This window comes from Staurois parvus, unplaced genomic scaffold, assembly GCF_062004578.1.
Source record: "Staurois parvus isolate SC_StPar_1 unplaced genomic scaffold, SC_StPar_1.0 ptg000548l, whole genome shotgun sequence".
Taxonomy (NCBI): Eukaryota; Metazoa; Chordata; class Amphibia; order Anura; family Ranidae; genus Staurois; species Staurois parvus.
This window is the reverse complement of record NW_028318344.1, coordinates 12,210,088-12,232,266: the sequence shown is the minus strand read 5'-3', so window position 1 is coordinate 12,232,266 and position 22,179 is coordinate 12,210,088. Positions and strand designations below refer to the sequence as shown.

Here is a 22,179-nt window from a genome sequence, read left to right as displayed (position 1 = left end):
AGTCTTGCCAGATGTGACCAAAATTGAACTCTTTGGATGCCATAGTACACACCATGTTTGGAGGTCAAATGGCAATGCACATCACCTCAAAAACACTATACAAAAGTGAAGCTTTGAGGTGGGAGCATCGTGGTGTAGGGATGTTTTTCAGCATACGGTACTGGCAAACTTCCTGTCATTGAAGGAAGGATGAATGGCAAAATGTACCAAAACATTCTTGATAAAAATCTACTGCCTTCTATCAGGATGATTAAGATGAAACGAGGAAGAACATTTCAGCAAGACAATGATCCCAAACACAAAGCCAAGGAAACTTTCAACTGGTTTCAAAGAAAATAAAGTTGCTAGAATGGCCCAGCCAATCACCTGACTTGAATCCAATAGAAAATATATGTAAAGAACTAAAAATCAGAGTTTATAGAAGAGGCCCACGGAATATTCAAGATTTGAAGACTGTGGGAAGAATGGGCCAAAAACAATCCTGAGCAATGCATGCGACTGGTTTCTCCATACAGGAGGCGTCTTGAGCCTGTCATTACCAACCAAGGATTTTGTAAGAAGTACTAAATAAATTTCAATTAGCATGTTCAATGCTTTTTCCCTGTGCCATTTTCTTACACATTTCTGAACTTATTTGTTTTGGTTTCTTTGTATGTATGGATTGCATGGCTCGTTACCGACATGTGGTGAAAATGTCAATGTCAATAGCACCTTTAGAAATAGATTTACTGAGAAAAATATTGACGTGTTCAATACTTATTTTTCCCTGCTGTACCTTTACATTTACAACATTTGCCATTAGACAGGGAGACGTGGTTGGCTACTAGAGTGTTGTGTAAAGATCTGGCTCTTTTAAAAAAAAACTGTCCGATGTACCAGTCACTACTGTGGCTAAGTCTGGATCTTCAATCAACCAATGCCAGTGCTTAGATAAAATATCTTTTAAATCACTGGCCTAATAAGAAAACGTCATAACCAATCTGGGTTTAGTATAATCTTTACAGGTCCTAGATCATGATTCATTCTTTTTACCACAAGATCTACTCATCTTTGCTCTTTTATATGCTGCCCTAAGATTGCAATCCTTTTAAACTCTCAATGTGAAACATTTTCTAACTGTCTTCACCTCTTCCTCAAAGTCTTGGTCTCTGGAACAATATATTGATATAAGTAAAGACCCACTAGGATCCCTCTTTTAGGGACAATAGAGTGAAAACTGCTGGAATGAAAGTGTGATAAGGGTATACAATATAAATATATAAAAGCCCTGTTGTCCTCATCCAGCTGAATCTTAACATCCAAAAGAGTCAGTTATTTCTGATCACAACGTAAATTTAAGATTAAAATAAGATTGATTTTTAATACCTGAATAAAATTTTACAAAAGTTCCATACATAAAAACCTACAACAAGCACAAAAAAAAAGCAATCCCACTGGTTATAAGCTCTTTGGAGTAGAAGCCATTGTGGGAAATGCCTATTTAAGATGAAGGGATAAAAATAGTCTGTCAAAGAGATATTGCCTTTCAATAGGTTAAGAACACTACTTTATAAAAGATATGTTATAGTGGAATGTATATAGTAATTGAGAACAGCTGTCCAGAGTCCTATTTACTATGCACATAAATAAAAAGACTTAGATTCACCATATCATCCCTTTATTGCATCAGTTCTCTATTAATGGATGCATTTAGAAAGTTTCTAAAAATATTTTATCAACATGAAATTCTGTGGGCTTAGGGACAAAGCACCTTATTAAAGCAAGCTGGAGAGCACACATCACTGTGGGGCATCACAAACACTATGGAAACTGCCCCTTTGTATAAAAGAAATTGAAAGATGGGAAGAGTGTGAGCTGAATCAGCCCAGTGAGAGTGTGTAATGCCTTCTGGAAGAGCATCCCATCAAAACAACACAGACTGAACTAAATTACCACTTGTTTGAGCGTGCTGAATAGCCAACACAAGGGATAATGGTAAAATGGTGGCTTCAGCGAGTATAATTAAGAGTACATCTTGTGTCAGGGTGGTATACTGATACCACTAATGCTGTTTTGACAAATGGGACAGAGGAATAGGGAAGGAAATAGTAAATGAAAAGGACTGTACACTTACTGAGTATGGAAGCCATGTTACTGGCCATAGTGTCAGGCTACCTAAATATTACACATTACGGTGATTGCTCTTCTGTCCATGTTATTGTACTGTCATTTGTGTTGTTTTTCACTCTGGCACCATTGCTTTCTATGACCAGCCTGCTTCCTGGAGTCTCACCCCTTAGAGGATTGAACAGAGGAGGAGGCGATCTGTGGAACATGGAATATTAAGGGCAAGCAGAACTATCTTAGCTAGGTTGGTAGGGGCTTGTCCCTCAAAACCTGTCAGCTAATGTGTATGATCAATGGAGGTATTCCTTCAGCAAATTGAAGACAGAGATGTGAGGAGGTCCTGTCCATTGAGGGTCCATGTATACTGGCTTAAAAAAATGCTGCTCTTAGAGGAGCTTAGTGTTTTGCCTTTAGAAGCAACTAATGATATCCTAGGTGTCCATGAACATTAGGTCGTTTGGAGGCATATTTTAACCACTTGCCCTCCAGAAGATTTACCCCCTTCCTGACCAGGCCATTTTTTGCGATACAACACTGCGTTAGTTTAACTAATAATTGAACGGTCATGCAATGCTGCACCCAAATGTTCTTTTCCCCCCACAAATAGAGCTTTCTTTTGGCGGTATTTGATCACCTCTACGTTTTTCATTTTTTGCGCTATGAACAAAAAAAGACTGACAATTTTGAAAAAAACAATATTTTTGACTTTTTGCTATAAAACATATCCAATAAAAAAATTTCTTCATAAATGTAGGCCAAAATGTATTCTGCTACTTGTCTTTGCTAAAAAAAATTCCAATAAGTGTATATTAATTGGTTTACGTGAAAAAGTCTACAAATGGTGGTATATATACTGGAATTTTTATTTTTATTATATTGATGAGGATCAGTGACTTCTAGGACTGCGGTGGGCATTCTGATACTGGGTGGGAACTGCCACTGACATCTCCAATGACACTAATACAGTGTGTGCTTATGATGTTGTCCTTTTCTTTGGAAGACGTGCTGCTTTATCTCTCTCTGCTGTGCAGAGAGATAAAGCAGCATGTCCATGGTGACAGGGGAGAGATCTGTGTTTATCTGCATGCCCCCTACTCAGCAATGCAAAATCGCGTATCTATGTGCTTTTGCGCAGCAAAGCTGCTCTATAGCAGTATATCTGCTATGGGGCAGCTCTTAAGTGGTTAAGCTCAGCATTTGGAGGCAGAAAAAAAAAAAAACACCCTTTTGTTTTGCATTTTTGAGAGCGGCTTTCTGGCAGGACACAAAAAAAACGCTAACTGCTCGTACTAAAAAGCTCAAATATAGCTTTTTTTTCTGCCAAGAGCACGGGTGTTTTTTTTTTTGGTTTTTTTTTTAAGTGTGCACGGACCCTTAATGTGCTGGATGATTACATGTCTGTTATTTTGACACTATTGTGTGTATTTTATTGCGTTTTTACATAAAGTGGTTCCAAAGGTGATGCAGGAAGTCAGTGTGATCTTTTTGTGATTTTATTACAGTTTGAAGATCTCCCTAGTCTGAAGGGAGCTGCAAGGCTGTAATTGAGTCTATGACTTAACAGGAACCAAACTTTTGTAAGAAAAGTTTTTTTTGCCTTGCCTATATCCTTTGACACTCAAGCACTGGCAGTATGTTTTATACTAGGAAAACAGTAAAAAGGAACAAAAAAATAAAAAAGTAATCAAAATACTAGTTGAGCTAAGAGTAGAGTTGTAAAGCAAGAATCTGGTTAACTAATTCATTTTAGGCCTTTGAATATATACCTTTTAACACTCAAAGGAAACCTCTAAACTCAGATGGGCGTGGCCATTAGCTGCATGCTAAGCTAATTTACACAGGCTTGTTTAGACTTAATGAATAGCATTAAATCCAAAAAACTGCACAGAGATATGCAATACAATTAAGTAATTATGTTTAACGATTGCAGCACTAATTAATGACAACAGAGATATCAAAATAGTACTAGAGAGACCCTGGAGTGTCTACAAGTCTGACAAAATATTGTAGCAGCAGGTTCCACCATTATTCCCCTTGCGCCATTATGTTTAACTTATAATGATGTATTCTCTATGTAAATAAAATAAAAAAATAGAAAAAGTGGGAATAACTAAAAAAGCAGCTATGACGGAAAATGAAATGCACAGGTGTAGACACTAGATTGCTTTGTTTGGAGTATGTAACGCAACACCCTTTATTTAATGCACAATATTCAGTTACAGATTAAACAAAGGATAATAAAGTAGCATTCATCTACCTTTAAATTGTGAGCTTTAGCGGTCATTTTATAAAAGGCAATTATGGTTTTTGCCATTTCTTTTATTTCCTCATTTGGATAATTTATGAAACACTGAATTGTATTTAGAAGAAAATAGTTGCTTTACCTTGCCATGTATTTGAACCTACATAGATTTTTCAAATGAATTACCACACAGTGTGGCGTTTTACAGTGCCATTCATTTTGGACAGCACCCAGCATAGCCCTGCACACTGCGTTGTGGTGCACTGTATTAAAAAAAAAGCTGGTATGCGCAGTTTTAGGTGTGCTGTGGCCCAATCAATATAATTAGGCTTCTTAATGCAAAAGTATAAAAGGTGTAAAAATGCATGTTTAATATGACTGCATTAAAGGAGTTCCAAAGTCTAACATACTGCATGTTTTTTTATTTTATTTTATTTTTTTATGGAAATGCATTGATATTAAGGGGCTCTAAAGAATTATTAAAGTGGATCAGGAGGCCTCTCCCTCAAGATCTTGAGTGAGATTCATTAACCTGTTTCATATACAGTGGATATAAAAAGTCTACAGGTCTCTGATGTAAAAAAATGAGACAGAAATAATTTCAGAACTTTTTCCATCTTTACTGTAACCTATAAACTGTACAACTCAGTTGAAAAAAACAAACTGAAATCTTTTAGGTGGAGGAATGTAAAGATAAAAAACTAAAATAATATGGTTGCATAAGTGTGCACACCCTTAAACTAATAGTTTGTTGAAGCACCTTTTGATTTTATTACAGCACTCCGTCTTTTTGGGTATGAGTCTATCAGCATGGCACATCTTGACTTGGCAATATTTGCCCACTCTTCCTTGCAAAAACACTCCACATCTGTCAGATCTCCTGTGCACAGCCCTCTTCATATCACCCCACAGATTTTCAATCAGATTCAGGTCTGGGCCATTCCAAAACTTTAATTTTTTGGAATGGTGAAGTCATTCCTTTGTTGATTTGGATGTATGCTTTGGGTTGTTGTCATGCTGAAATATGAAGTTCCTCTTCATGTTCAGCTTTCTAGCACAGAAGGCTTCCATCCTGCTACTCTACCCCATAGCCCAAAGTCCAAATTTGTGATAAAGTGATTAAAACATAATACAGTGACTTTCCGTGAATCCTTCAGTGAAAATAGATGTGCGCTCACCTCCTTCTAAGCCTATTATACAGGCTTAATAAGCTTTTGGTTCACATATCCTGGAACCTACTAGGATTGCTGCAGTATATGATGGATGTTGGGTACTTCTTGCAAACACCTTTCCCCTTTAAACACTGTATATCTCTGCAAGGATTTCTCCCTCCTTCAGCTGCTTTGAATCAAAAGCACATTCCTCCTTATACGTTCCTCAGTGTGGAAGGAGACAATAGGAACATAGTGCTTTATCCTTAAAACAGACTTTATTTTATTCCACAAATCTTAAGCAATCCTAGTAGGTTCCAGGATATGTGAACCAAAAGCTTATTAAGCCTGTATAATAGGCTTAGAAGGAGGTGAGCGCACATCTATTTTCACTGAAGGATTCACGGAAAGTCACTGTATTATGTTTTAATCACTTTATCACAAATTTGGCCTTTTTTTTTGGATAAACGGATTTATTTTTGTTTTTTATTATGATCACTTTATTGATATGTTAAAAAATTTTTGTCTGTATATTTCACACACTTTATATAGTTGGATAATAGCAGCGCAACATTTATAGATATATGGTTTAAATTGCACAGTTGGAGTATGTGTTAATTGTTAGCGATCCCTAAAGTTTTTTTTGTTTGGCTCGCAAGTTACACACACCTGTATTTTGTAATAGGTCCTACTCTGGTGCCACCTCCCAGTATGGCAAATCTTCATAGCGAAAGGGGCGGGGGAGCACCTGAGTTACTTATATGGGTTCTAGGCAGATGTTGCTGTAAACTGTGTAACCCATGTTGTGATGCAACATCTGCTCTTCCACCTGAGACTATATTCTAAATGTTGGAGTTTTAGTGCCAAGTCCAAAAAGCTTGCAGTGGGAAATAAATACATTACAAACAAGTCTTTTTTTTAACAGTAAAAAATCAGAGATACGGGGTAACCCCATCTTACCTGTCCAGGATGCTGGTTCCTATACAGGGTCGGAGTTTCGCCTATCATGGCGGGCATACCCCTGAAGGGATCGTCAGGGGCTGGGATCCATAGTGATGGACAATGGTCCCAGACCTGTATAGCACCCTACAGCTGAGTACACACATTGCTCTAAGGGCCAAGATGAGTGCCCAGATAGGATAAAATATCAGAAGCAAGCAACATTACAGGCCAACCCCACAGTGTGGGGTCTGCATACAGATCCCAAGGTTTTACCAAGGTAGCACCTATCCGCATGCGCTAAGTTTATTGTTGTATTAGAAGACAGCAAAGAGTTGATTGGAAGATCTGAAGATAACATAATAAACCAGTTTAGCAGAGTGATATCTCTGTAAGGGAGAAGAGGTCCATCATCTTAGGACACTAGCAAAAAACTGAGTACTCACAGAGTGGAGAAGGGTTATAGGGGAGCATATGCTCAAAAGCTTTGCCAGTGTCCAATCACTGAAGGTACACAGTTATAAACAAGGATCTAAGAATACTTAACCTGTGTGCTGTACTGTACAATTAAGTTTTTTGTTTTTTTAAGAAACTGCTATCCTCACAGCATTTGTGCATTATGCTACAATTTAAAAAACATAAAAGGACGAAATAAACTTATTACATGATTTAAACACACAGCAACAATATAAGTTTCCTTTTAAAGCTCACTCACATTGAAGACATCCTGCCTAAGCTGAGGTTGTTCGACACATGTCAAAAGCCGTAATAGCAGATCCATAATTGCAGATGTGCCAATATGCCGAAGAAGTAAGTTCACAAAGTCATCTTTTTTTCGAAGAAATGCAACAATCTGTAAAAACGCAAATCAAAAGATCATAAAACATAATTCACCAAGAAAAATATTCAACGTGCGAGAGTTAATCAGCTACTGTAGAATGTGGAGTACAAGTGTTTGCTTTGCTGAGAACTTCTACTGAAGGGCATTGTGCCATCAAAATCACCACTTTTTTTTCCATTAGAAAGGACAACCATTTTTACTTAATATATGAAGACACTTCATCTTCAATTTAAACCATATTTCCTACATCCTAAAACTGCACCTAAAGAACATGGAGGGTTCAGTACTATTATTTTATGTTTTCTGCACTACAAAATTTAAAATTCCCACTTGCTACACTTTATGTGTGCACTTTTTACAGTGCATCTTACATTAGATGAACGGTACTGCATGTAAATGCAGGATACATTTGTTTTATTGCATATAATTAAATTTCAATCTGGTAAACCCAGAGAAAAAGCACTTGTACAAAATACATCAACACTGCAACACATGAAAAACTATAGGAAAATTAACAGCAGTAGTGGAAAAGGTCAACATAACAGGACTGCACAAGGGCCTTGCTAGAAAAAGAAAAACCTTTTTCATACTTTGTTAAGCGGCAATGAACAGGCTCTGGGTGAGAAATGGACTTACTTTATGCAATGCTCCTCACAGTGCTTAGCTTGAAAATCTGTAGAAAGGTTTTAAAAATTACCTGTTCTGTCTTGCGGTTAATTAGTATTCCCATCACTTTGCTGAAGAAGCTAGCTAGCAAAGGATTCAAGTCTTCATCATTCTGCAGAAAGCCATACAACTGCTTCAGTAAAGACTCATCTTCCCCTAATGCATCATTAATCTGTGATACGTCTGCTGTCAATATCTCACATGATACACTGGCATACCTAATATTGGAAAAGAAAAAAACTTGCGTTTAAAGCATATTAAAAAAAAAAAAAAAAACACAAAGTAATTAATATAGTAATAATAAGCACAACACTCCACTTTTTGGTGGACATTTTGATAAAGGAGGGGCAGAGGAATAGTAATATTTAAAGTGGTTGTAAAGGCTCAAGGTTTTATTTACCATCATGCATTTTATGCATGAGGGTAAAAAAAAAAACAAAAAAAAAAAAACTTGTGTGCTGCAGCACCCCCACCCCCCTTATATTTACCTGAGCAACACTGCGGTCCAGCGATGTGCACAAGAGCCTCGGCTCTCCAGGGACTGTCCCCCCCCCTCCTGTTAATCACATGTAGTGAATTAATGGTGGTGGTGGGGGGGGTATGGGTTGGCCACGCCAAGTAAATGGATATAAATGTGAGTGAATGGATATGCGGAGCAGTAGCTTGGGAGCAAGCCTGCTTAGGTGCCCCACAGAGCAGGCTGCTTGCTCGGGGGGCACTCGGCAAAAGGGAGGGGCCGCGGGGGACCCATGAAGAAGAGTATCGAGGCTGCTCTGTGCAAAAGCACTGCACAAAAGCAGGTAAGTAAAAAGCTTTTTTTTTTTTTGTAATTGCCTTTAAAGTACATGTAAATTCTTGATGACATTTTGTGCATCAATGAAACAAGCATGGTCAATTGTCAACACTTTCAAATAAGTATTATTATGAACAGAACAACTTCAAATCAAGTTTAGCCCCTAAATAAAAGGCCCTCTTGGCCATCTGTTTGCTTTAATATTTTGGCTTGTCATAACTTTTACACATTTCTCTCGTCTCTTACCCGATAGGCTCATCTCCCAGTGAAATAACTGGTAAATAGTACCACTATGCAAGCCATTGGAAATTTACTGATCAAATGATACATTGTTTGAAGAACAGGTTCACATTTTGGAGCATGTTACACCCATATTTAAGGTGTAACATGCTCCAGACTTGCCCACTCTCAAATTGGGAATTATATTGTGTTCGTGTGCAGCAAAATTCATTTGTACTTTTTATTTTTTTAATTTGCGTATAGCTGCGTAAACATCGTGTGACAAACCGCAAAAGCAACATTTCAGAGCTGATTCACACGTGCAGTGCAGATTGAAGCTCAGGTTTCACAGCTAATTGACACAGTAGTTGTTCAGCGGTTCAGGTCAGGATTTTCATTTTTTTGAATTCTTTATATTAGTGTTTTGAACAAGAAAAAGAACATGTACAGCTTCAGGCACTAAACCCACGCAGGGGCATCTCAGTGAAAAGCATGAAAGGTTGTCGAACAGAGTTTCAGCCTGCAAACATAACTAACATATTGTAAAACAATAGGAAACACAAGACAAATGCTGCTCGTTGTGACCAAATTAGGATAATAAGACATGACGTCCCCAGTACCTGAGACACGCCCCCCCCCCCCAAACTACCAGAAAGGGTTCTGCCAACCATTTCGCCCAGACTATCGTATTTTTTAGGACACCCTCTATGCAGATCAGTATCTTTGTACAAAAGGTAAAGTGGCATTAACCTGCTGTTTCCAGAATGTGAGGGCCCGCATTTTCCAGCACAGAGTAATGGCTTTTCTGCCGTAAAATAATAAAAGACCCACTACATCCTGTCCGCCACCCCAGAAACTATATTGTCCACCAAACCTAACAAGCAGACTCGGGGGGATGGGGTTAAAGGAATAACCACCGCAAGGTTAACAATAGTCATTATCTGCATCCAGAAGGTAGCAACTGCTGGGCAGGTCCAGAAAATATGCATAAAGTTGCCGGGAGTGGCGCCACAACACTAGCACTCCGGAGAAGAAGAGGGACTCATTTTTTACAATCTGTGAGGGGTTTGGTAAGCCTTATGAAAAATCTGAAATTGTATGAGGCAGTCTCTCAGGGACACCAGTATTTTAATGGGAAATTCTCATACGTCATCCCAATCCTCAGAGCCCAACCCTGGAATACCACAGGACAAACGGTGATGCAGCAATGTGGTTCAAACTGCATCCAATCCACATATATGTGAACCGCCACTTCTTAGACAGGGCCTCTGCTTTCATAACATATATGTTTGTTTGTGGGTTCTAAGTAATTTTCTAGCAACAAAATGTGAGAAAAATTAAATAACTGCCCCTGACAGCAAGTAATTAAAGAGAAGGTCAGCAAACAGAAAAGCTCCTTTCATTTTGAGAGTGCTTCTCAAGTAAGCTTATATTAAATTGTCACAAAAATAGTTTGTATTATTATATTATTATTATTATACAGTATTTATATAGCGCTAAAAGGTTTGCTCAGCGTTGTAAATTATAGTGGGGGGCAGAACATGAGACAATATAGTAACAAAAAAAAAAACACGAGGGGGTCAAGGGCCCTGCTCTTTCGAGCTTACAATCTAGGAGGGAGGGGATAGTGGTACAGGAGGAAGTGGCTGTGGGGGATGGAGTGGTAGGAGGAGTGGAGGCGATCGGCTGTTAGGTGAGGGTGGGGTAGGCTTCCCTGAAGAGATGGGTTTTCCGGGAGTGCCTAAAGGTGAGGAGGGTAGGTGACAGTCTGATGGATTGGGGTAGTGAGTTCCAGAGGATGGGGGGAAGTCCTGGAGAAGTCCTGCAGTCAGGCGTGGGAGGTGGAGACCAGGGATCTAAAAAGTAGGAGGTCTTGTGAGGAGCGAAGATTACGGGTTGGGTGGCATTTGGGTATCAGGTCGGTGAGGTAGTTTGGGGCAGCGTTATGAATGGCTTTGTATGTCTGTGTTACTAGTTTAAATTGAATGCGTTGGGCAATCAGGAGCCAGTGGAGGGAATGACAGAGGGGGGTGGAAGAAGCGGAGCGGTTGGTAAGGTGGATGAGTCTGGCTGCTGAGTTCAGGATAGACTGAAGTGGGGATAGTCTGCGATGAGGTAGGCCGGTGAGAAGGGAGTTGCAGTAGTCCAGACGTGAGATAATAAGGGAGTGAACGAGTTGTTTAGTAGTGTCTGGGGTTAGGAACGCACGTATTTTGGAGATGTTGCGGAGGTGGAGCCTGCATGAGTTTGCCAACGATTGGACATGGGGTTGGAAGGACAGGTTTGAGTCTAGAGTGACACCTAGGACTTTGGCTTGTGGGATGGGACTGATGGTGGCGTTGTTGGAGAGGGCGGGGGCGAAAATCAGGAGCTCGGTTTTGGAAAGGTTCAATTTGAGGAAATGGAGCGACATCCAGTCTGATATGTCAACAATATGAAAATGTGCCAAAATTGCATAAATAAATGAATGCTTGTACAATTCACCTCATAAAGTAACTATATATCAATATTCAAAAAGAAATTCAATTCAAAAAATATATAATAATTCAAAAAAGTAAGAAAAAGTCCCAGAAAAAAAGTCCAAACAAAATTAATATAAGTTCAAACAAATTCCAAAAAATATAAGTATAAAAATGAAACTGGGAAATCCTTTTCAATCCTTCCTTTCTCACGATAAACCTCAAACAAAAGAAAATATCACATAGCGCATTATCTTTATAATATAATAAAATATTCGTGACGACACTCTGGTGATTATCCAATATAAAATATATTTTATTTGTATAAAATAATTAGTGTAAAAAAGTGAACCAAGTGCATCAATTTAATTAATTAAAAAATATATAAATTAATTAGTGCAACACACTGTGTACTGTGAATCACTCTTCCAGTGCTCCAAAAACAAATCCACACTGTGCCACTTCTATTATAGTAAGGAATATATACCCTTACCAACACTCCTCCAAAAACCTGCTTTCAATAATTATCCTATGGATGAGATCCTCCTAAAGTGCTCCCCCAGATTCCACTGTATTCAGGGCACTATTCCAGCAGGATTTTCCATATCTCCATATCAATGGCACCATATAGAAAGCATATGAGGGACAAATAGTGTAATACCGCCAAAGTAAAGTACAGAAAAGCTTTATTAAAACTGCTCACATTTCAAAAGATTTAAAACCGCTTTAAATACCGTAGAAAACCGCCAAGCTACCATCCAGGGAACATCCAGGGACCGACACACAGTCTTTATCCTCTTTTCCCTGAGGACCTGATCATGAGGACTGAGACTTCTGGCACAGATGACCACCAAGCGGTTGGGACTGAACCTGTTGCATGCCAGGAGTGGTGAGCAGAACTACAAAGCTTAATCTTTTACTGCCCACAGTTAATTCAATAGAGACTGCTCTTTACTTAGCAGTCCATTAGCCATCCATTCCATACTCTTATTGGGACATCTTTATGTGCAATACCCTAGGGTATTGCACATAAAGATGTCCCAATAAGAGTATGGAATGGATGGCTAATGGACTGCTAAGTAAAGAGCAGTCTCTATTGAATTAACTGTGGGCAGTAAAAGATTAAGCTTTGTAGTTCTGCTCACCACTCCTGGCATGCAACAGGTTCAGTCCCAACCGCTTGGTGGTCATCTGTGCCAGAAGTCTCAGTCCTCATGATCAGGTCCTCAGGGAAAAGAGGATAAAGACTGTGTGTCGGTCCCTGGATGTTCCCTGGATGGTAGCTTGGCGGTTTTCTACGGTATTTAAAGCGGTTTTAAATCTTTTGAAATGTGAGCAGTTTTAATAAAGCTTTTCTGTACTTTACTTTGGCGGTATTACACTATTTGTCCCTCATATGCTTTCTATATGGTGCCATTGATATGGAGATATGGAAAATCCTGCTGGAATAGTGCCCTGAATACAGTGGAATCTGGGGGAGCACTTTAGGAGGATCTCATCCATAGGATAATTATTGAAAGCAGGTTTTTGGAGGAGTGTTGGTAAGGGTATATATTCCTTACTATAATAGAAGTGGCACAGTGTGGATTTGTTTTTGGAGCACTGGAAGAGTGATTCACAGTACACAGTGTGTTGCACTAATTAATTTATATATTTTTTAATTAAATTGATGCACTTGGTTCACTTTTTTACACTAATTATTTTATAAAAATAAAATATATTTTATATTGGATAATCACCAGAGTGTCGTCACGAATATTTTATTATATTATAAAGATAATGCACTATGTGATATTTTCTTTTGTTTGAGGTTTATCGTGAGAAAGGAAGGATTGAAAAGGATTTCCCAGTTTCATTTTTATACTTATATTTTTTGGAATTTGTTTGAACTTATATTAATTTTGTTTGGACTTTTTTTCTGGGACTTTTTCTTACTTTTTTGAATTATTATATATTTTTTGAATTGAATTTCTTTTTGAATATTGATATATAGTTACTTTATGAGGTGAATTGTACAAGCATTCATTTATTTATGCAATTTTGGCACATTTTCATATTGTTATCTTATATCTTCAAGGGTGAAGGTTTTATTTGTGCTATGGGGAATTAAGTTTTGCTGCATATTGGTTTTTCTAATTTGTCACTTATTACACTTAAGGAAGTGGTAGTTATAGATATACAGTCTGATATGTCGTTCAATAGGTGGGTGATACGGGCGGAGACTGAAGGGGTGAGGCGAGGGATGGAGAGGTAAATTTGCATGTCATCGGCGTAGAGGTGATAGTTGAAGCCGTGGGAGTGTATCAGTTTGCCGAGGGAGGAGATGTAGATGGAGAAGAGAAGGGGCCCGAGGACAGAGCCTTGGGGGACCCCAACAAAGAGGGGGAGAGAGGGGGAGGTGGTAGCGTTATAGGTAACGCTGAAGGAGCGTTGGGATAGATAGGAGGAGAGCCAGGAGAGAGCGGAATCTCTGAGGCCAAGGGAGTGTAGTTTATTAAGGAGGAGGGGGTGGTCAACAGTGTCAAAGGCCGCGGAAAGGTCGAGGAGTAAGAGGACTGAGTAGTGGCCATTAGCTTTGGCGGTTAGCAGGTCATTAGTGATTTTGAGTAGGGCGGTTTCGGTGGAGTCTAGGGGACGGAAGCCAGACTGTAGTGGATCAAGGAGGTTGTTGTCGTTGAGGTGGGAGCTTACGCGATTGTAGACTAAGCGCTCAAGGAGCTTGGAAGTAAATGGCAGCAGGGAGATGGGTCTAAGGTTGTTCAGGTCGGTGGGGTCCAGGGAGGGTTGAGTATGGGGGTGATATGCGCGTGCTTTAGGGGGGAGGGGAATGCGCCAGTAGAGAGGGAGAGAATGAAGATGTGGGTGAGGGATCGTAGGATGGAGGAGGAGGGTGACCAGAGGAGTTCTGTGGGGACAGGGTCAAGGGGGCAAGTGGTGAGGCGGGCTTCTGAGAAGACCTTAGTGATCTACTCAGTGGTAGCAAGGCTGAAGGAGCGGAGTGTTGGGGAGGTTATAGTGTGCGGGATGTTAGGTGTGGTGGGGGGTAGGGAGGTTGCGAGGTCAGAGGAGGGGAGAGTTGATGGGGTTATAGTGGGAGGGAGGCTAGGTGGGAAGGTAGGTTGAGCATTGGCATTGTCCTTAAGGATTGCGTCGATCTTATTTTGGAAATGATTGGCAATCTCATGGGCGGTGAGTGAGGTACTGGGTGGGGATGGGGGAAAGTAGGGAGTTGAAAGTGGAGAAGAGCTGGTGATGACAGGTGGAGAGGGTGTTGATGAGGGTTACGAAGTAGGCTTGTTTGGCGGTGTGGAGGGAGGAGGAGTAGGTGAGGAAGGCGGATTTGTAGAGGGAGAACGCTCGAGGGGATTTGGTTTTGTGCCATAATCATTCCAGCGCACGACTGAGTCATTTAAGATTTTTAGTGTGGTCATTCTGCCAGGGTTGAAGCGGTCGGAGTCTAATGCTACGTGTGGTTAGGGGTGCTAAGGAGTCTAAGGCAGCTGACAGCGAGTCATATGCAGTAGTGGCCAGGTCAGGGAATGACAGTGGAAGGATACTGTCATACAGACGGCCAGCTGCAGAGTGGGGAGGGACCGGGTTCAGGTTGCGGAGGTTACAGCTGGTGATGGGTTGACGCTTTGGGGGGGGGGGGGGGGAGGCGTTAAGAGGATGGGGAGATGGAGAACGTAACGAGGTTGTGGTCAGAGAGAGGGAAAGGAGTGTTTGTGAGGTTGTGGAGGGTGCAGAGATGGGAGAAAACGAGGTCCAGGGTGTTCCCGTCTGAGTGGGTGGAGGACTGTGTACACTGTGTGAGTGCAAAAGAGGAGGTTACGTGGAGGAGTTGGGATGTAGCCGGGTTATTGACATTGATAGGGATATTGAAGTCTCCAAGGATGATGGTGGGTAGCTCAGAGGAGAGCAAGAAGGGTAGCCAGGCGGAAAAGTCAAGGAAGCGGGATACGGGTCCAGGAGGCGGGATACGGGTCCAGGAGGCCGATAGATTACTGCAATCCTCAGAGGAGTGGGGGAGAAGAGTCGGATGCAATGGGCCTTGAAGGAGGAGAAGGATAGAGAGGGAGGACCTGGAAGGTGGTCAGTGGTGACAAGAGCATGCTGACCCCACCACCTCTACGACCGCTCGGTCCGGGTGAATGGGACCAGACGAGACCTCCATAGGAGAGTGCCGCAGGGGAGGCGGAGTCAGTGGCTTGGATCCAGATTTCGGTGACCGCTAGGAGGTTGAGGGAGTGGATGATAAAGAGGTCATGGATGGCGGTGAGCTTGTTGCAAACCGATCCGGCGTTCAGAAGTGCAACTGAGAGTGGAGGGGTGGATGCGGGGAGGAGGGGGACAGGTATAAGGTTGAGGGGGAATCTTGCAGGATGGCGAGTTTAAATTCCCCGCCCTTCCCTCCACTCCCTAGATATGCAAGAGCATTCCTGCACCCTGGTGCACAAAAGGTATTTTGCCTCCACTTGATCAAACATCAAACACGAGCAGGAAGTAGCCCTGCCGTCCTGGAAAATTTACCAGAAACACCGTTACCAGTAAGTGTAACTGCTATTTTTCTCTAGTTATCTTCCAGGATGGCACACCTGAGATGAGAAGCAAGGAACTCAGGCCTACCTTAGGGCAGGACCACTGCCTGTAATACTTTCCTGCCCAATGCCAGGTCCTGAGGTGACAACTATCCTGTAGTGTCTCACGAAGGTGTCCTGGCTTGTCCATGTTGCCGCTTGGCAAATCTGTTTAATCAATGATCCAGACCTCTCTGCCCAAGAGGTCGCCAGCGATCTGGTAGAGTGGGCCCTCAGGTGTAGGGGAACTGAAACCCCTGACTGCTCATAAGCTACAGAGATGGCTCGTCTGGTCCATCTAGCTATTGTAGGCTTAGATGCTTGCTGTCCCTTCCTTGGACCACTAAACAAAATCAAAAGGTGACTTGACTTTCTGAAGTCACTTACGTATTCAAATACATCAGCAAACACCGCCTGACATCTAAAAAATGAAAACTCTTTTTCCTCTCATTCTTAGGGTTCTGATAAAGATGGTAGGACAATCTCTTGTGTCCTATGAAAACGTGAGGCCACCTTTGGCAAATAAAGAGGATCCTGTCTAAGTACTACCCTGTCCTCTAATACTGCCAGGAAGGGTTCCATGATTGACAGGCTCTGTAGATCACCTATCCTCCTCGGTGTTGAGATGGCTACAAGGAAGGCTAACTTAAAAGATAAAACTTTAACAGAAATCTGTGCCACTGGCTCAAAAGGTGGCTTGTTTAAAGCCTTTAACACTAAGGCCAAATCCCAAGTCGGAAAACTAAGTATCTTAATGGGGGTCACCCTTTCCCTGGCCCCCAGAAACCTCTTTACTAGGGGCTCCGACGCGAGTCTCCGATCCAAAAAGACAGATAAGGCAGCCACGCGCACCTTTTTACCGCTATACCTTTATCCACCCCTGCTTGGAGAACGTCTAAGATCACAGAGATGTCTTAAAGGATTGTAGGGTAGCCAACATCTCCATCTTCAAAGGGAACAATGAGCCCTCAGTTAGCTGCATCCCTATTGCTACACCTGCAGAAGTATGGGTGAGGTCCCTACCTCGCCTACTTTCCCTGCCGGCCAAGTCAGACTCACAACCATGGTCTTCTCATTTGCTACAGCCACAGCTTGTTCATGCCCTTCCATGATGTCTCGCTTCTCTGAAGGCTGAGAGGCCTCCTCTGACCGTGCACCTTCACCGGGGGTCCCGGGTTTGTCACCCCGCAGCAGCACCTGGAGGCTCCTCACTGGGGGAAAGAGACGCCGACCGAATCTGTCATCTTTAAACCGGAAGCTACGCCCTTGGGAGCCAGTCCGAGACCAAGGCTTGGCCCCCTTCTATTTCCTGCCCTGCGCAGTAGCAACAGGAATGCACCACACAGTCTCAGCTCTGGCTGTCTCTCCCCTGCTGCCCACACATGCGAGATGCGCTCTGGCTCCTCGCCGTCCGGTCCGTTCTCGGCACAGCCACCCTGCAGTCCGAACAAAATGGTTAAAGAGCTCTGGTCTGTGAAGCGCTGGGCACCCTTTCCCTGTGCCCGGGAAACTCCGAACCTCTGGAACACCCCAGGAATGGGTAAGTTCCCCAGACTAACTAGCATGCCCACCCTGGCTTTTACTGATTAACCCCCCAGGGGAGACCTTACAGCCCAAGGCTTTTAGGTCTCCAGAAAACAGTTTTGCTGCCAGGAAACACAATCACAAACTGAGGAGTAGAGAGAAGGGCAGAGAATTTAAGCTCTGTTTTGATTGTGTCATCTCTCGGGTGTGTTGTCCAGGAAGATGACTAGAGAAAAGGGGTTTATTTACTAAAGCTGCAGAGTGCGCAATCAGGCTCACTTCTGCACAGAAACCAGTTACTATCCTCAGCTTGTTCAGTTAAGCTTTGACAACAAAACCTGGAAGCGGATTGGTTTCTATGCAGAAGTAAGCCTGCATTTTGCACTCTCCCTCTCCAGCTTTAGTAAATAAATCCCTCTATGTCCTTGAGTTGCAGTGCTTCTTCAGGGATGATGCCTGTAGCTGTAAGCAGTATAATTTTTTGCCTGCAATTCTCTTTGTGGTAAAAGCAATCTTAGCAGCTAGTTAGACATTTAATCATTTTTACAGGTGCTGGGGAGAAAATCACTTCTGTTTTTTTAAGGCTACCTCCTCTATGGCTGCATCCAACTCCTCCTTTTATAACCTTTTTCACTAAATCTTGCCCTAATACACTGAGATTGGGTATAAAAGTCTTCAACCATAGAACAGTTCCTTCTGAGCCATACAAACTGGCTCTTGGGAACTGATCTAAGCCATGATGGATGGTGGCAATTAGTCTAATCCAAATAAGAGTTTGTTGGTATCTCCAAAGTAAGTGGTTGTACACAATGAATTGTAAATCACTGTAATAACTAAATCCAAAATGTGTACCTCATGAGTACTGGCCTCACACTGAAGTGCTATACCCCTGTCATTGTTCTTAGGAGTGGATATAAAGTTCGGTAAGAAATCAACACTACCATTCCATATTAGGAGGATGTCATCTATAAATCTACCCCAAAATATCAATTCAGGGCATCTATCATCATAGACAACATCCTCCTACCACTTGGCCATGAATAAGTTAGCCATACTCTGTGCAAATTTTGCGCCTATCGCTACGCAGCATTTTTGGACAAAATAATTGTCCCCAAACCAAAAATAATTGTGGCTTATAGCAAAATTTGATAACTCCAATATGAATCTAATCCGTTGAGGAGGTAAGTCACTATTTGTACCCCAAAAAAATATTCTACTGCTTGTAATCCATGCGCATTGGAAATTATAGCATACAGAGATATAACATCGGCAGAAGCAAATACATAGCCTTCCTTCCACTGTATCGGATTCAAAATATTAATGACATTTGAGGTGACCTTCAGATAGGATAGCGTAGTACAAACCAATGGCTGCAAAAACTCGCCAATGTATTTCCTAATGCGGGTTGTAACAAAGTCTATTCCGCTTATTATAGGAAGTCCAGGCAGTTTAATAGGATTCTTGTGGACTTTTGGCAATTATATCACAGGCACCAATGGTGCAGCAGGAACAAGATAGGTCTTCTTCTTATGCCATTTTAAAGCCCTTTTCAACAATCTGTACAGATTTTTTTTAAGAAGCAGTCTGATTATTCTGAAGGGTAAAGGTGTCTCCATCAGACAAAAGCAGATACATCTCCTCAATATAGATGTGGGTTATATCCATTTCTCCTATACACTGGTGAATCTTCATAGTCATATCTTTCTCTAGGATGATATTCCCTTCTTGGGGTATACAATGGATGTTGAGTCCTAACCCTCTTATTCTCATAAGGGTCCTGATCATTCTTAGAAAATGAGTTGGTACCTACTGGATATTGTTGGATACCCATTACATGGTCTAGGAGGGTTTCTATATTGGTAATTATGGCCTCCCTGTTGATCATTTCTATTTCCCTGTTGATAGTTTGGCAAATAACCCCTCTTGTTTATCAGTGGTGGTCTTCTAGGGCAAAAATACTGAACATTGAAAGTTCCTCTTTAGTTTGCCACTTAAAAACCACACTCGTGACATAATCCTGAACACTCCTATTATACCATTTTTTCCCTGTATAAAATCTTAAAATTTTCAGATCTAGTGTATTTCTCTAATTCCTTAAAGGGAACAAGCTTCTCCTTAAGTTAAGCTATTTCTTGATCCAAGCTTAACAATTTACTTCTTTTTCTCCCAACCCACAGGTCTTGGACATCTGTTACCCAAAGAAAAGTAAACTGTAAAAGACATCGCCCCCACTCTCAGGAAAGGAAGGGGTGAACTTAGGTTATGAATATCATGCCTGGATGGAGAGATTGGGTGCTCTACGTCTAGAAGAGGTGGAAGCTCCCAGAGGGGGATTTTGGAAACTTCCATTGTGGAAGAACCTTCTTGTGACATCTTTAATGAATTTGTCAGGTGTCTCAACAGACATCCACCTGTACAATAAAAGGACCTGAAAAGGTGTTATGCTTTATACGCATCAGTATGAGTTTCATTTTCTAGACACAGTGGCTTTAACAACAACCGGTCAGAATGGACACTTGTAAGATAATGAATCTCTACTTAAAGAGTTACTGTTTAGGTACAGGTGTGTGCGTGTGTGATTATTCACTTCTATTCTATTGCTGTTAGAGCACAAAATTAGGACTGATACTGTCTGAGTTACTGGAGAGGGGTAAAACAGGATTTCCACAATTGCCATAACATTTTTTTCTGGAGTTCATAGAGGAGCACAGAAGACCTATGGAGTATATGCCTTGCTCCTAGAAGATGGAACATTAGGCAAAAGCAAAAGGGCATTATCTCTTTGCAAATGAAGTAGAAGCTTAGAAATATGGTTGACAGTGAAGAAACAAAAGTCAAAGAATATGGGCTTTAAAGATTAAATAATTAAACTCAACGATACAGAAGGGTGAGGCAGAAGCCTTTTGTAGACCAAACAACCACTCTGCGGAACCAAGGCTACCAAGGCCAACAGAGAAACCAAGAATAGTATTAACCTCCTACATGCAGAAATTAAATAACCAAGAAAGGATGTAGAGAAGGAAAGAGTACACCACAGTAAAGTACACAAGAAGAAACCAGCATATTCGTGACTTTGGCAAGAGAGTCCGTTTAGTGAGATACAAATCTTGGAACCCTACAAAAGAAAGGAGAGGCACCATCATGGCTGTATCTACAGAGCTCTAATAGCTGTAAATTTGAGGTAAACACTTGTGGGTGAATGGACCATACTAATTTCTAAATATGGCCTTAAGCCACATGTGCCTCACTGGTCATTTAGGTATGCCTAAACAGTAATATTGTATGTTAGGAAGAAAGGCTTTCCAATTGATAAAGAGAGGTAAAGGCCAACAACTACAAGAGATGATCAGAAGGTAGAACTTTTCCCAGTGTCAAATATTTTGAACCTAAAAAAAATGCTGAGATTTAAAAAAAAAAAAAAATTATACTCACCTAGGTGGATGCAGCAACAATCTGATGCTGCATCTGTTCTCCACTGGCTCCGCACAAAGAGCTGAACAATTAAACACCACCGATTGCTTAGTTTTACCCCTCCACTCTGAGCAGAGAGCCGAGACGGTTAGCCTCCGGTTCTCTGCTCTGCCCCTCCAGTGCTCACTGGAGCGCCGGGCTGTGAAGGGGCAGAAGGGGTTGGCTCAGTCTCCCAGCGGATCGCTAAGTGCCTGAGCCAGGTGCTGGCACAGGCTTCTGGGTGGATCCCAACCATATAATTGGGATCTTTTCAGAGCCTGGACCTGCTCTGCGACGTTAGCCGACAGCGGGCTTTAGCTCACTGTTGGCTGAAAACAGTCACTGGAGTGCAGAACGAAGCTGCAATCCTGTGAGCTATAGGAGAAGTATAGCCAAAAGAACTTTGGCTATATTTCTCCTTTAACTGCACCAAGGAGTTCTCTCTACATTTTTCCAAAAGCATGGGACAATCACCCTGGGGTGGTCTGATGCTACTTTAGAAGTGAGCAACTGGTCAAAAGAAACAGATAAATCCAGCTATCTAGGATAAACAGAATTCTGACTCATCAAGAGAAAATGACCCCTTGGAAGGGCATGAAAGATTTGTGGATGAAAGAAGACTCTTGCAAAGATCTGAAAGATTTGGGGACGGAAGATGACTCTCGACAAGCAGGCATCTGGAAAATTCCAGATGATCACTGCACTAGAGAAAAAAGAAAAAAAATTAGAAGGAATGCCTTATGTTTATGATGCAGGGTCTCCAAAGGAAACTACCTGCTAAGCAGACTCTCCTTGTCAGCAACAAGCAACAGGGGTTCTGGGTAAACAAGCACTAATGTCTTTGAATCCAAGACAAAACCAAAACTGGGGCCAAGACTTTGTGAAGACCGATGGCACCATGGCCACGTAGCATAGCTGGCCAAAATGTGACCGCAAAGAAAAGAAAGTGCTGATGCAGGGATTGTGGAAAAACAGAGATTGGTCATGTGGGTGACCACTAATGCGACTCATTTCTCCTGTTCCATGAGGATTACCACCAACTTCCATGTAAAAATTGTAGAGAAGAACGAAAATGCTTGGGAGGCAGAGGTTCTGTCTAGGATGCAAAGTTCTGTGTGAAGAAGCTGCAGTAAAATCCCTGAAATGCTCCCAAAGAAGAATAGAAAGAGCCACCTCGGAAGAGACTCAGCATTGCTCAAAAATAATGGAACT

The 22,179-nt window shown here is 41.5% G+C and overlaps 1 protein-coding gene across 4 annotated transcripts in view; it reads right to left on the bottom strand.

The window, feature by feature from the left end:
• LOC149451185 (serine/threonine-protein phosphatase 6 regulatory subunit 1-like) overlaps positions 1-22,179 on the bottom strand; it is a 280,567-nt gene that overhangs the window by 202,888 nt on the left and 55,500 nt on the right. For all 4 annotated transcript variants that reach the window (XM_089691024.1, XM_089691026.1, XM_089691023.1 and 1 more), the window contains exons 3-4: positions 7,977-8,163; positions 7,154-7,291 (exon numbers count right to left, since the gene is read on the bottom strand). In XM_089691024.1, the coding sequence (XP_089547150.1) occupies positions 7,154-7,291; positions 7,977-8,163 (325 nt within the window). The remainder of the gene's footprint in view (positions 1-7,153; positions 7,292-7,976; positions 8,164-22,179) is intronic.